Source organism: Leopardus geoffroyi, chromosome X (genome assembly GCF_018350155.1).
Source record: "Leopardus geoffroyi isolate Oge1 chromosome X, O.geoffroyi_Oge1_pat1.0, whole genome shotgun sequence".
NCBI lineage: Eukaryota > Metazoa > Chordata > Mammalia > Carnivora > Felidae > Leopardus > Leopardus geoffroyi.
Window position 1 is genome coordinate 72,642,660 of NC_059343.1, and position 16,319 is coordinate 72,658,978.

General features: G+C 34.3%; 1 protein-coding gene across 1 annotated transcript in view; it reads left to right on the top strand.

Annotated features, from left to right (window-relative positions):
- The window catches only part of DACH2 (dachshund family transcription factor 2), an 804,038-nt gene that overhangs the window by 429,841 nt on the left and 357,878 nt on the right, over positions 1-16,319 (top strand). The window contains exon 3 of the mRNA XM_045470953.1: positions 11,317-11,429. Within this exon, the coding sequence (XP_045326909.1) occupies positions 11,317-11,429 (113 nt within the window). The remainder of the gene's footprint in view (positions 1-11,316; positions 11,430-16,319) is intronic.

Here is a 16,319-nt window from a genome sequence, read left to right on the forward strand (position 1 = left end):
TTCTGGGGTCATTGTGAGATAACTAGTTGTTGTTAATAGTGGTCACTCTCTGGCCACATGCAGGGATATCTGTGGCCTGACTTAGGGTTCTGTCCATGGCTAAGGTTGGGAGAGTGGCCATCCATTGCCAGAATGGAGTCTCAGTCTATGATCAGGATTGACAGGATGTTCAGTTCACAACTAAGTTTCAGTGCTCAGTCTAGAACTGGGATTAGGGTTTAGGTTGTTGCAAAGGTCTATTCAGGAAAGAAAAGAAGAAACTGATCATTAGAGTATTGACAGTTGAATTATAATAAAAATGATTTACCTAAAAAAAATAAGGATTACTCTTTTTGAAACCTTGTCTTATTGCTAGTAGGAACTATAGGATCAAATCGTCCTCAGTAGTATTAAAGAGATTCTCACTTGAAATGGAGACCCATATTAGTCTAGGTGCTATTAATTTCATTTCTCTCAGAAAGTAGTAAAACATTATAGTGGGAATCAAATGTACTCATGAGGGAGCATTAAAAAGCAGACCATAAATTATGCAAATTACATTTATTTTATTTTTTTTTCTATGGTTAAAGACATAAGTTATAGGTATAGGGGGAAATACCATGTTTTTAGGGAAAGGTTCTCTTTTATAGAGGAAGCTAGAGAGAAATAGGAAAATAATCTTTGCCAGCTTTGAGATTTGGCAATTTTGTTTACTTGAAGATAGTAAAGTAAAAGGATATTTTTCAGGGATTAAATAATGAAAGTGATAATATTTTTGACTGAAAACAGCTCAAAAAAGATGAAACAGCTTCAAGGACACCCATACGAAAACATCAAAGTAATTGTATGGTGCAACATACCACTGCACACCACTACTATTTAAAGTGAGAATCTATTTAAATTAGAAAATTCTGCTCAAAGAAGCTCACACATTGGCTGTTTCTTTTCCCTTCTTATATATTATTTAATTAGGGAGGATTTTAGAGAAGGGAATTTCCAATTCCTCATAATACTTTGAATCAAATCATTTCAGTACCCAGTTAGCAGATGATGAAACGGAAGCACAAAGAGGTTGAGTTTCTCAGAGTCACAAACTGAATTCACAGCTCACTGCTGGCCTATTAAATTGTGCTGCCTTGTGGAAATGATGATTTAGGAAGATAAATGACTTAAAAATTTTTTATTATGTTTATTTAATTTTTTTTGAGAGAGACAGAGCGTGAATGGGGGAGGGGCAGAGAGAGAGGGAGACACAGATTCCAAAGCAGGCTCCAGTTCTGAGCTGTCAGCACAGAGCCCGATGGGGCTCGAATCCATGAGTGTGAGATCATGACCTGAGTTGAAGTCGGATGCTCAACCGACTGAGCCACCCAGGTGCCCCAAGAAAAATGACTTTTTAGAGAAGTGTGTTAATCTGTAACTAGGCTGCTATGTCTCAAGATTTACTTGTTATATTTTAATCTTCCCAAATTTACCTCACTTCAAAATGAAAGTGAGAGGGGGCAGGGAACTTTATGAGCCAATCTAGTTGCTCACAAGCATGTCCACTGCCATGGCAACCTTAAAGCTCTTCATGCCATTTATTAAAGTCTATAAATTTATTCATGATCATGTCACAATCAACAATAAAGACAATTATAATTTAGTTCTCTATTTCCTAGTGAACTACAATGATCTATTTTTTCTTTGATTAAAATTATCTTCTTATTTCAAAACAGTAAAGAGATATGGGGCAAAGTTTTTTGTGAAGAACAGAAATACCTAAGAAATCTTTTCCTGTCAAAGTAAGGAATGGGGAAGGGAAAATAATGAGAAAAAAAAATCTGCATATAAACATGTATTAGCGTTACCTTAAGAGAAATTAGAATTGTGAAATTAAAATATAAAGCTTGGGGGCGCCTGGGTGGCGCAGTCGGTTGGGCGTCCGACTTCAGCCAGGTCACGATCTCGCGGTCTGTGAGTTCGAGCCCCGCGTCAGGCTCTGGGCTGATGGCTCAGAGCCTGGAGCCTGTTTCCGATTCTGTGTCTCCCTCTCTCTCTGCCCCTCCCCCGTTAATGCTCTGTCTCTCTCTGTCCCAAAAATAAATAAACGTTGAAAAAAAATTAAAAAAAAAAAATAAAATATAAAGCTTGAACTGTTGAATTCTGCCTTAGGAGTAAGGACTTCTTGGGATGTAAACTAAGTATGTGGTAGGAGATGGTTGGGAGAGTTGGTAATTCTTCTAGTACCAGCCATCTTAGCCATTTTTAAGTGTAGTATTCAGTAGTGTTAACTACATTCACATTGTTGTGCAACATATTTCTAGAACTTTTTCATCTTGCAAAACTGAAACCATACTGACTGAACAACTTCCCATCCCTCACATCCCACCCCCAACCTGGACCTAGGAAAACACATTTCTACTTTCTATAAATTTACTACTATATATACCTCATATAAGTGGAATCATACAATATTTGTCTTTTGTGACTGCCTTATTTCCCATAGCATAATGTCCTCAAGGTCCATCCGTGTAGCATGTATCAGAATTTTCTTTCTTTTAAGTTGTTTAGCACTTTTAGCTTTTCAAACCAGTGTTCATATATATTGAAAAATTACACACAGCTATCAGGTAATGATAATGCTATGATATTATGCACACATTTTGTTCTTTTTTGGGATAATTTTCCATGGAATCAATCCAGAAACTATGTAACTTAAAATATAAGCTAAAATAGACATACAAGAAAGTGGAAAAGTTTGTATATTTTGAAGTTAATGAATTATCTGAATTTGACCAGAAATATAACATGGTTCTAATGATCAGATTCATAGATTATTTAGTTTACATATCTAATCTTAAAGTGAGAAAGCATATTTAGAATAGTCATGTAATTTGCCCATGGTCACATGGCTCACTAATGGCAAAACCGGTGTACTAATTTTCTGTTGTTATATAACCAATTGCCTCAAATTTAGCTACTTAAAACAACACCAATGTGTTATCTCAGAGTCCTGTATATCAGAAATCTAGAGAGTCTTGACTCAGTTCTCTTCTTGAATCTTAGAAGGCCAAAATCAAGGTGTTGTCAGGCTGGGTTCTTAATCTGAAAGATCTTGGGAAGAAGATACTTGCAAGCTCATTGAAGTTGTTGGCAGAATCTAGTTCACTTGTAGGATTTGCATACCTGTTTCCTTGTTGGCTGTCAGCCCAGGATTGCACTTGGCTTCTAGAAGCAACATTCATCTCTTGGTGCATGGCTCTCTATATTTAAGCCAGCAATGATATGTTCTCTGACTTCTTTTCTGTTTTTAAAGGGTTATGTGATTACATTGGATAAATCTCCTTTCTTATTAACTCAGAATCAACTGGTTAGTTAACTTGATCACCTGTGCAAAATACCTTTGCCATGTAATTGTAACAATCCCAGGTGTAATACCATATTCACAGTTCTAGTGATAGGGCTGGAAATCTTGGGATGGAGGATGATTTTGGAATTCTGCCTACCACAACCAGAATTATAATTCAGATTTAATTTCTAGAGCTTTCCACATCACCCCACTGAATATCCAAGATTATTTAAAGTAGTTTTATTTTAGTACAAGTTGCTAATATTTATCCATGAAAAATTTTAAAAAATAAATTAGCAAGGAAACTGGCATCTGTGCTTATCAATTGAATGTGTGCTACCAGGCTATATCGCTAACAGTAGAGACTAATGCAGTCAGGTTAATAGTGATTGTATTCCTAAAGATCTTGCCCAACTTCCTAAGCTCTCCTGAGTTGTGATATTAATGTCATTTTCCTGAATTCTCTGATTGACATTAAAATTTGAAATGTTAACTATTAAGATAATCATAGGATTATACACAGACTGTGGCAATAACCAAAGGGATTTTATTAGCCAGACATGAAAAACAGTATTTTGGTTAGTTGGAGCAGTTTCCTTAATACTGGTACTAAAGTGCCCTTTGTGAACCATTTAAGAAAGCCTGTATATGATGATATAAAATAAAAGGCAGTGGACTTTAAGGAAAAAAGCAGCAATTACAGCAGGTTATACAGAAGCCTTCCCAAAGCAGTGGAACTTAACAAAGCATGTGTCCAGGAACACTGATACTTTGAAAATGTTTCACAGTGAAAGGGTTCTAGCTTCAAATACTATGCTTAGCAGACAGTGAATAAACTCGTCCAGCTGGAGTAGAAGACTCAAGAAGTAATTAGAGACAGGTGCCTGGGTGGCTCAGTTGGTTAAGCATCCAAATCTTGATTTCTACTCAGGTCATAATTTCACAGTTTGTGAGAGTGAGCTTCACATCAGGCTCTATACTGACGGTGTGGAGCCTGCTTGGGATTCTGTCTCTGCCCCTCCCGACTCTTTCAAAATAAATAAATAAATAAACTTAAAAAAAGAAGTAATTGGAGAAAGAAAAGAAATATATATTGGGGAAGATTGCCACACTAAGACATTTAGACTTTGTTTTGTATGCAGTCAGGAATTATTGAAGGTTCTAGTGCAAAAGATGACATAATGAAAGGGATGCTTCACCAAAATTCATAGCAGAGTTTTTGTAGAATGGATTGGAACAATGATGCAACCTGTTAACAATAACCTGGGCATGAAGTGATGAGGACCCGAATTAGGATTTTAGCAATAGAGGAAGATGGAAATCTGCAACACACATTACAATGGAGCAAAAATATTGGAGACTGAAAATGAAGGGAGAGGAAGAGGGAGAATCAAAATTACTCTCAAGTTTATAGTTTTGGCAACAGAGAGGAGACATGTCTGTACTACTGACAAAAGAGAAGACTTTATTGGAGAGTGGGATTGGGGGAAGCATATGTTGAGCTCGAGATGCTAGTGGAATACATCCAAATGTGAATGTTAAATTCTTATCCATTCTCTTAATATCAGAAGTTTTGCACAGTGATCTACTCTTTGAATTCAAGAATGCCTTTGTTTTAAAAACATTGTTTCTGACAGTGATACGATATACTTTAGAAAGGGAAGTGTTTATTTAATGTGATTTACTTTAAGATTTACTAAGGTGCATTGATTTCACTGAAGTTAATAGGAATTACACAAATAGAACAAAAAGAGGCTGCTGAGAATTCAAGTCATACACCAGCATTTCTGTTATACAATCTTTGTTAATTATACTAAAACCTTTATTAGAATTCACTTAATTTATGACAAAAAGTAAACTTGTTTAAAGGGGCTAACACCAAGCCTGGAGCACATTTAATTTAAATAGGGAACAGAATCAAGTAAATGAAGTGTAAAACAGTTTCACAGTTACACTTTCTATCAAGTGAGTAGTCAAGCCTTAAATTGTCTATTACATCAGATTTATTCTTTATTGAAGGAAAAACAGAAGCTCAGCATTAGCAAAGGAATTAAAGATTACAATTAAGATAACATCTATAAATAATTCAATTTATCACAATTATAAGATTAATGCATAAACATGGATTGCTCTACATGATCCTCGATATTGTAATGTGTGACCCATCAGCAAGTGGAGGTTTTCCTTCATCCTTTAAAAACCCTTTTGTTAAGGATAATTTCTTTAACTTCCCTAACTCTAATAGAATCCTGGTGTTGGTAATTTAATATATCCACATTTAAGTTTGGGATGCCTATAAGAACTGAAAAAGGTATACCTAAAACTATTATGTGTCAATTATACTAAAATTCTACTCCTGAAATCATAATTACACTATATGTTAACTAACTTGGATTTAGATAAAATTAAAAATAAACTAGAAAAGGAGTAAGTGATAATGGAATATAAATTATTTTTCCTCTGGTGTATTTTTTGTTTCTTGTTCCTAGAGACATGATGAGTCACACTTTTAAGTTCCCATGAACCAAGGGCCGATTGATTCCCAGTTTAACATAAGCATCATTTTATGAGAGTTACCATAGTGACCAGGTTACATTTATCAGCTTGAACAATTTCATATATGATTAATGTTAATTGCCCATTTTTCATGGATAACTTTTTCCCAGTTGCTGAATTGGTTGCTGTTGACTTTGATCTGGTTGGGAATATAATCCAGTGCAATAGTTAGACAAATTATCAGTTTGCCAACACTGAGAGAAGATGGATTCAGGTTGCTGTGAGGTCAGAGTTTGTTTCCCTTCATAAACACTGAAAGGTCAGGTGGAGTTTAACTACCATTGGCGTCCTTGAAATATTGTAATAAATGTCAGGCCTAAGAAATTATTATTAATCATGATGCAATTAAAAGTTTTACTGTTCTGGCAAAAATAGTCTTATTTAATTTAACAAGCACATTGAAAATCACAGCAGCACTCTCACAGGTAAACGACACCTTCAAAGTTAATGTCATTCTTGGCTTCTAATGTGAGTGAAAAAATGATGCATTCAGAGATTATCTCAAAGTATTTTGAATATCAGTGACAGCTCTGAAAAGTGAATCCCAGGTCATTGCTAACACCTCCAGGAATCCAATTGCAGTGGTCTTACAAATGGTTGCTAATGCCACCCTAGCTGCCACTATATCTTCAGCAATTTGCTCAGTTTGTCCCAGAATGTTGCAAATATTTCTTTAAAAGTAGTAAGCCAAGCTTCCATTGAAGAGGATGACATAACTTGTGATTCCTTCCTAAATCATGTGCTGACCATATGATTTGTATTAAATATCCTGAAGGCTCATGTCATCACCAACCAATTTATTAACAAGATTTTTATTCTTTGAAAAACAAAATCACTCACCTTATTTAGTTGCTTATTCCTTGATTCATATACAAATGGCTGATGACATGAGACAAAAATAACTCCAACAGTGAAACTTTATAATCTTAATGAGTAAAGTATTAGCTACTTTATTTATTACAACTTGGAATAGATATGTCATGGAATGTGTCATATCTTGTTGATACCAGAAGACCTGCTGAATTTCCCTCTTACAGGAGTGCCAACTCTACAAAGTTTATAAACTGTGAGATAACGCTCTGACAGTAATCCACTTCAACTGCAGAAATATGAAATATTGTAGATTTATATTGAAGTTGGTTTATACTTTTACCTCAGGAAGCTGACTTATTTTATTTCTTCTAAAGAAGTGTACAGAATAAAGGGGAACTACATATCAGGATAAATTATGTTAAATAATGATCTGGGTCCAGAGAAAATCTTGATTCTTTAGTATAATTTCCCTGCAAACAACCTGTTAATGTAACATGTAAGGTTGATTGTATAAACTGAAGCTCCTAAATATTTAGCTGAACTATTTAGTAGAATTTTTGCTATTTTATGGCATTGTTTGCCTTGTACCTTAACAACTTTTGTCTATGATGCTCATGGGTGACACATCCACTGAACCATTTGGGTGGGAAATTTTTTTAAAGGCTGTTTTATTTTATAGAGTGTGAATTACTTTGTAATTAAACAGAAAACAATTACCAACAAGATATTATCATTCAATTAAGGAGTAATTACAGGGTTATCTGTTCTCTGTAAAATAAAGCATTACTGAAATCAGTAACACAATATTTCAGCAAAGAGAGGATGCTGCAATGATGGACCTTTCAACCTGTGCTGATTAAATTGTCATCCAAATAACAGTTTTCTAGTTAAATCACCACATGTTTATTTGTCTTGATTAATATGTAAATATCTGCCTAATGATAATAAACCTCTTAAAGATTAGAAGTATAGCAGGGTCATCTATCAAAAATGATCTTTTCCAACTTTCTACAGAGTCCTCCATAGTCTTGCATCATGTTGTTAGATTTGTGTTCTTTGAAAAGAAATGCAGGAACTTTAGTGCTAGAAGTGCCTTACTACAGAAGATCTAAATCTTTAGAACATTAGCTCTAAAAGTAAAAACAAAGCTATCTTATGTTAGTATGGAACTTTCTTGATTATAAAACACTTTTACAAACTTGATTCTAATTAATTTACTCTAGGGACCCAAGTATTCTTTCCAAGAGTAGAAACAAAGACATCTGAATGTGATTTTTGCTCACTGATAAATTTAAACAAGTTTGGATATCACACAATCATACCTACTAAAGAGTTAATCGAAATTTTAAACAATAGGTCAAATACACATCTCTATCACTAGATCATAAGATCCTCAAAGATGGAAGCTATTCTGGATGTTCACATTATATCAATGAACAAAGAGACCAAATCCCTTACCTAGAAAGGCTTGAGAACAAGCTTACATTTTAACCTGTATAATCCTTATATGTAATACTGTGCCAGACACACACTGAATGGGCATCTAGAGCATGTTTGCTTAGTGGATGATTGAATAAATGATATTGTCACTGCATATGTATAACTCCAGGGACCTTTAGTCCTTGAGTGGATCTTGAAGCTTGCAGAGTCTTTTTTACCCTTGTACATAGTCATATTCAAGTGGATCATATTTTGAAGCTCTTATAATTGTTGTGGAGTCCAAGACTTAATTACCTGATGATTAAATGGTGCAACTGTCTTACTATTTATGCAGTCAAGGGGAGTAGAGCAATTCAAGGAATATTTGGAAACTGAACCAACAGTGAAATATTTTCTTTTATTATTAACTGAATTAATTAACCATTTACTTGACCCTACTGTGTGCTTGATACCATGAGAATTGCTCAGGATGCAGTGACAAAACCAGAAATAGGCTGCCTTCATAGAGCATACATTCTTTTAGGGGAGACTCAATTGTACCAACCAACCAACCTAAAAGGGTGTTAAGATTGAGAATATTATCCTGTTAGTTTATGACATTTGTTGTAAATATTACCAGGCCATTTATGACATAATCCATGAATTCTCCCATATAGATCTGATGGTGGGAAATTTTACCATTTTTTTTTTCAAATCTTGGAATTTAAGGTAGAACCATCTGAGAGGCTTCTAATGCTTCTCAAACTTGAGTCAGCTTATTGGAAAAGAGCAACTTCAAATTGTGAGATTGACCAAGAAATTTGGAACAAAGCTAGGTAAACCTTGAAGGATTCAAAGTGTATTATCAACAAGTGGCTCATTATGTGGAAATAGAGAGAGTGTCAGACTGCTTAGTTCTGGAGGCAACCTTTCTGAAAGTGATGGTCAACCTGAAGACAGAACTGCAATGTTTACATTGAAAAAGTATGAAGTAATCAGGTAGACTTGAATACAGTTAGTAGGTTTGTGTTCTGACAACCGAAAAGACACAAAGTAGCACTTAGAAACTATAGATTTGGTGAAGATTATTCAACTTCTAATGGTTGGATATACATTGATGAACATTATTCAGTGACCTTGGGATCCTTTAGGGCGTTTGAAGTAAATAGTGCATTTCTCTTATCCTTAAAAGAGTTAGGAAACCATAAAACAAAATAAGGGCAAACAGAATAACAATACTGAATTAAAAAAGATAAATTATGGCTCAGAATTGAGCAGAAAGTAGAGGAGAGTCAGTTTTTAAAATTGAAACATTGAATGAGAAAACAAAATCTTGCACAATAGATTGATATACAATATTGATGTACAGAGCAGGGTGCCTGGGTGGCTCAGTTGGTTGAGTGTCCAACTTTGTCTTAGGCCATGATCTTGCAGTTCACAGGTTCAAGCTCCGCATTGGGCTCTGTACTGATGCTCAGAGCCTGGAGCCTACTTCGGATTCTGTATCTCCCTCTCTCTCTGCCCCTCCCCAGATTGTGTTGGCTCTATCTCTCTCTTTCTCTCTCTCTCTCTCTCTCTCTCTCTCTCTCAAAAATAAATAATAAAACATTTTTAAAATGATTTAAAAAGTATTGATGTACAGTGAAAGAAAATAACATCAACAGAATGTATGAAAAATGAATTGGGCAATGGTACCTTCACATAAGGTTGCTAAAAGTTGTCTTCATTTAAAATGTTGAGTTTGTCTTACATTGATGGAGCACTTTGCTACTGCAAAAAACAAAAAACAAAACAAAACAAAAACAAAAACAGAGTAAGGATTAACGTGTGTGTGTGTGTGTGTGTGTGTGTGTGTGTGTGAGAGAGAGAACACCAAAAGTCCTTTTTGGAAATGTTTTCTATCTGAATCTCATATATTTTTGTGGTTTGAGCTAGTTAATATTGTATTTTGCAGTATTTTGTCAAAAGCCCTATTAGTCAGCTTTTAAACTGCATTTATACTTGGGGTGCCCGGGTGGCTCAGTCAGTTAAGTGTCTGACTTTGGCTCAGGTCATGATCTCAATGGTTTGTGGGTTCAAGCCTATATCAAGCTCTGTGCTGAGCCTGGAGTCTGCTTTGGATTTTATCCCTTCCCCCTCTCATGCTCTCTCTCTTTCAAAAATAAATAAACATTAAAAAAATTTAAACCACATTTATAGTAAAAAAAAACAATAGCAATATCTTAGGCAACATTAGAAAGTAATATGTGAGATATATTGGGTGACTTGAGAATAACTTATCCTAATGTTTGATGCCTTGTAAGTCTCTTCATTGTGGTGACAGCTTCCAAATGAAGCTGACTTCATTATTCATTACAATGACTGTATTACGGTATAACATGAAAGCCAGATACTGACTTTATATTTTATTATTTTATGGATTAATACTTACAACTGCAATTCCGGCACTGTTCACACTAGGGTGAAGAATGTGCAGATAGAACAGGTTAGGTGAATAAGTTTAGCCTCAACTTGTCAGTTAAAAACACTAATAAATCTGTGAGAAAAGAAACACCAATAAATCTGTGAGAAAAGGAACACTAACAAATCTGTGAGAAAAGACAGCCTAGATTGCAAAGGTGGCAGGTTTTGTTAGTACAGCCACTCTATAAGAGAGTGCACTGATGGTTATATAGCCTGGTGTAAATAACAGGTAAGAAAAAAACTCTACTGAGGGTGGGGGTCTTCTGTTTCTTTTGGTCTCCTGGAAGCTATGGAAATGCTAAAAAACATCAGATCTTACTCTACATCTCTTAGCTCTTTACCCCTTTACTTCTCTGGGCAGAGACTTAACCACTTCACATTCTATAAAATCTTCATTCTGTAAATCACTATCTCAGATCTCAGTAGCATGTATGAATACCAGTAATCAAATGTTGCTTTAAGGACGGGGGTAACTTTGGGTTTCTTACAAGTAAGCTGTATTGCAAAGTGCTGCCTTGAAAATAGAATCTAAACTAAAAAGTAGTCTTTTATGGTTTTAATGTTTGCCATAACTACATTGGGAAATTTAATAGAAAGGAAAGTATTGGTTTTTGTTAATCAATGAAAATAGTCTTTAATATAAAATTCTATCACTCTTGGCAATTAAACAAGATTTATGAGGCAAATGTAGCAAATGATGGTATTTCCAAAAAGAGTACGTATTTAACCTGACCTTTGTTTGTGTTTTTCAACAGTTCCAGGCCCGGCAGGCCTCCTAAGCGTTCTTTGGGAGTGTTTCAGGACAATGCTCGCCTTCTGCCCCATTCAGTCCCAGGCCTTTTATCACCAGGACTTATCACTCCGACAGGTAATAAAACCCTTCTGATGATCAGCCTTGTCTGTTCATGCTGCCCAGAATTAGAAATAAACTAATATTGATCTAACTGCCTTGTCCTTCCGAGCTTTTCAAGCTGTACTAAAGGTTACATTATTGAATTTTTAAAGTATTCATGAAAACAGTTTTGTTACTCCAGTGACTCAAATCAAATGGACATGACTCTTTAAAAAAATTGTCATTTCCTGGCAGGAAATCCCTTTCAAGACCTTATTGTATGTATGTTTTTATGTGTTGGGGGCAGGGATGAGGGGCACTAGCCAAACAAGCCTTGTCTCAAAACCTCCTATAGGATGCAGCACATCTGCTCACTTATATTTCTCAATAATATATATTTTTCTTTGTTTTTAAGGGTTTGGGGCATTTATGTATCATGTCCAAGTTTTACTCAAGGCTAAAAAGTAGAAAGAAGATGTAGCTTTGATAGAAAAGCTTTCTGATTAGAAAAGACAACATCCAAATGGACATTGTCATAAATAATAATTCAGTGTTTATTAACACTATGATAAATAGCATACCCCTAAAAACACCACTTTCATAATTTAGCATTGAACTATTTTATTCTCTGTAAAAGAGCTTAATAATGCATGAAACACTTAAAATAAGCTTAATATATCTTTAACTGAAACTTTAAAAATCAGTAAAGTTATTACATGGTAAAAAATGAAAATGAACTTAATGATAATGTGATATTTATACCTTTAATAACAAAATTTTATAAAGCACCTACTGTATTTGAGTATTATGTCTAAGGTAATAAAAATTATATGAGTATCAGTACTTGCCTATAGTTGAACTAGAGAGAAGGACATGTAAACTAATAATTATAATAAAGTATGATATAGACAATAATACAAATACATACTGGGTGCTTTAAGATCATAGAAATGGGAGAAACTAAATCAATTTAGTAAGTTGGGTAATACACACAGGGATGGAAACTTTGGAGCTATGTTTTGTAGACTGAGTGTTGGATAGAAGGTAAATCAGTAGAAAAACATTCTAGGCAGAGAGGAGACTGTAGACAGATATACACTGATGAGAAAGAGCCTAGTGTGGGGAAATATCAATTAAGGCGAAGAGACTAGAGAAGATATTTGAGGTGGGAGACTCATAGGCAATATGTTTAGAATAGAGAGGGTGGGAAAAGCCAACTTGTGAACGTAGCTTTTTATTTATCAGGTTTAGCAGTTTAGGATTTTCCCTATAGACCAGTGGTGTCTTTCAAGGACTTTTCTTATTGCTGACATGGAATTGGGGAAGTACTTCCAGAATCCCCACTTTTGCCTCAGAATATTATATATTCTAGTTCACATAAGATTTTGTTTAAATTTTTAAAAAGTCTGTTGTAGATAAAAAGAACCACTGCTAAGAAACGGTAAATGTTCAGAAAACAATTATTGTGGAGTTTAAGTAGCAATGAAAGCAACAAAAGGAAGGAAGGTCACTTGTTACAGTTCAGGGGAAAAATACTGAGGACTGGAACTAAAGAAAGTTCAATACAATGAAAAAGATATTTAGAATGGCTTAGTAATTATAATTAATCACACTTGATAATAGACAAAAATGGAGAGTGAGAGGATGAAGTCTAGGATAATTCATGTCTAGCCTGGGTAACAAGCTGGATGATGGTGTCATCCAAGACAGAGAATTTAGGAAGAGACACAGGTTTTGGGGGTTAGAAAATGATTTTTTAGAGTACATATTTATAAACAAATTCTCAATTTTTCCTGTGCATATAAAGAATATAGAAGGGATAACAGTGCCTGAAATATATCTTGGTGCTCAATAAATGATAATCTATTTCTTGACTTATAAAATAAAATACATTGATAGAGCCTAGAAATAGTACCGTGTAATCAGACCCACGTTCTGATTTTGAGGGAATGTGTAGATGAAAGAAAAAAAAAGGATTTTTAGGGGTGCCTGAGTGGCTTAGTCAGTTAAGTGTCCGACTTTGGCTCAGGTCATGATCTTGCTATTCGTGGGTTCGAGTATCGCATTGCGCTCTGTGCTGACATCTCAGAGCCTGGAGCCTGCTTTGGCATCTGTGTCTCCCTCTCTCTCTGCCCCTCCCCAACTCGTGCTCATTCTCGCTCTCTCTCTTTCTCTCTTTCAAAAATAAATAAATATTAAAGAAAACAGAAGAAAAAAGGATTTTATTTTATTCTTTTTGGTCTTATTTATTTATTTATTTATTTTTAATATAATTTATTGCCAAATTGGTTTCCATACAACACCCGTGCTCATCCCAACAAGTGCCTTGAAGTTAATGTACTCTTGAGTAAACTATATCTGTTATCTGAAGAAAATCAGTAATATATGTTAAATTCTTATTATATACCAGGCATAAGTGTTAAGTGTTTTATATGCACTTCATTTAATCTTCACTGTAGCCTTATGGATTTAGTCTTCATTTTTCAAGTGAACAATTTATGGCTCACTGAGTTTACATTAATTGCTTAAGGTCACAAAGCAATTGAGTGGCAGAATTGGGTTTCAGACCCAAGTCTTTTAAACTCCAGAGTCCATACTCTTTCCTCATCTTCACGATGTCATATAGTACGTGTGAGAATCCAGTCTGAGGCTTTCACCTTCTCCTAATTTACTTGGCATATATATTTCATTTTTCTTAGAGCCTCCTTCCTTGCATTATTAGGGCCTTGGCCTTCCTCCTACAGCTTGGATTTATCACACTGAGAGCCAATGAGAGAAAAATCCTCAATTCTTAATTCTTTGCTTGTTCCTAGAATGAAATGATAGAGATAGATAAGATATTGAGTGGGGAAAGGCATGAGCATTTCTGTCTAAAAGACAAAAAGTAGAGAAAAAAAACATTAAATAGGGGGAGATGGAGGAATCTTCACAGCTCGATAGTAATTCCTCTCCTTAATTTACATGACTTTATTTTACAAGAAAGAAAGATACAATGTTATACAGTTGTGTGTAATTTTATATACAACATACAAATTAATTATTGAAAAGAGTCTGCTGGGGCGTCCTGTTTCAGTATCATATGTGTGGAGAAGACCCTCTGAATCCTGCTAAATTTGCCTAAGTAACGGAACTTGTTCTATATTTGTTTGTATCATTTCTTTCCATTTATAACCTAAATATGGTGTCTAAAGGTAACAATATAGAATGATCAGGTTGTCTCTTTTAAGATATTATGATGCTTTTTTATGTTACTTTTGTTTTTAATTTGTTGTTTTCCCCCAGCAGTTGCCAGCAAAAAAACTCATGTAAAAAGGATTAGAAATGGTTAAGGCGTCATCATTTGATTTATTTAAGAAGAGTTCTCAATTTATTAATATAGCTTGATATATACATCTTTAAAAATGCAGAATAATATCAAGTGTGCCATATTGTTATATCTGTTTAGCATAAAGGTAATTTCTTTTACTTTGTATTTTCATATGATTTTATTTCCTTTTCTGATGTAATTTTTTTTTTTCATTTCAAAGATGTTCATTTTCTTCTTGGCTATATTTCCCCTATATAATGGAACCTGATTCATTCAAGCTCCTCTAATTCAGGATTTGAGATAATTCAGACAGTGGCTATGCTAAAGTCTCCAATATTAATAAAAATACCTTAGCAAACAAAACTATAAACAAGAAAGAAATGTACATGAGTGTGAGTAAGTGCATTGGTGTAGGGTTAAAAAACTTGAGAGGTTTAAATTTACTTAGGGACCTAAAGAGTACTTCAGCAAGATCTGATTCTTTATAAATAATCAACATACGTACTATTGAAGATAGGTTTTTTTTTTTTTCACTAAAGTAGGACCCATAGGATCTATTCTTAAAAATATTGCCTGATATTCATTTAGATATTATTCCTATGTAACTATAGATAGATATAGTATCTATCTCTATTTCTATTAAATATATATATTAAGATTATATATTAATATTTCTATTATATATATTCACTCTTTTTATTTAACATATATCTATTGAGTATATTGAGCATTTATTCTGCACCAAACAATATGAGAGAAAATTTTAACACCGTAAAATTAAATGCATTTTGTGAGTCAGAGTTTTTCCAAATTTCATCCAGCCTTTTCATTAGTTATTACAAAATGATGAAGTTTGTGTTTTACCTTCATATATTGAACTGCTTGATGTTCTGAACATCTCATGTCTCTCTCTTGGTTCCTATTGTTCAATTCACATCATAATTATTCATAGTACATTAATACATAGTAATCTTATTTTCTGGTATTTTTTCAACAAAATCTTTTGGTCTATTAAGGGAAAAAGGAGAAGGAATATTATCCCCATCTTTCTCTGCAGCTCTGCAGAAGTACTAATATCCTTGGATCACACTGAAGGGATGGATTACCTGTGTATGCCTTTGAATTTCCCAAAAGATGACTGCTTGCTTTTCTTCAGCTTATGAAGCATTTCAAATAGATGTGGAATTTGGCTTGAGAGAGATTTAAACTGGCAGCTTACAAAGAAGTAATATAGTGCTTTAGATGAAATTCTGTAGTGTTCATTTCCTAAAAGGTAGCAGATTCTTCAGTTTTGTTTATTTTTTATTATATTTTTTATTTTGATTCTAGCTCTATTGTGGGAAAATATTTTCAGGAATTTCAGCTCAAGTCCCTGGTGAAGAGACAAGTCCACAAACCAGTGAAGATAAAATGCAGTAATAGTGGCTACAGCACTCAACTCAGAATTGGCAGAACCATAAGTAGAATCATGCCAAGTCTTGGCAGTGTGATGCCAACTTTATGATATGATCATAACTTCAATTATCCTGATACCACTTTTGAATCAGTGTCCCTTCTTTTTCACAATACATTTCATATTCTCAGTTTGGAGGCTAAGAAGTGGTCTTAAGGAGCACAGA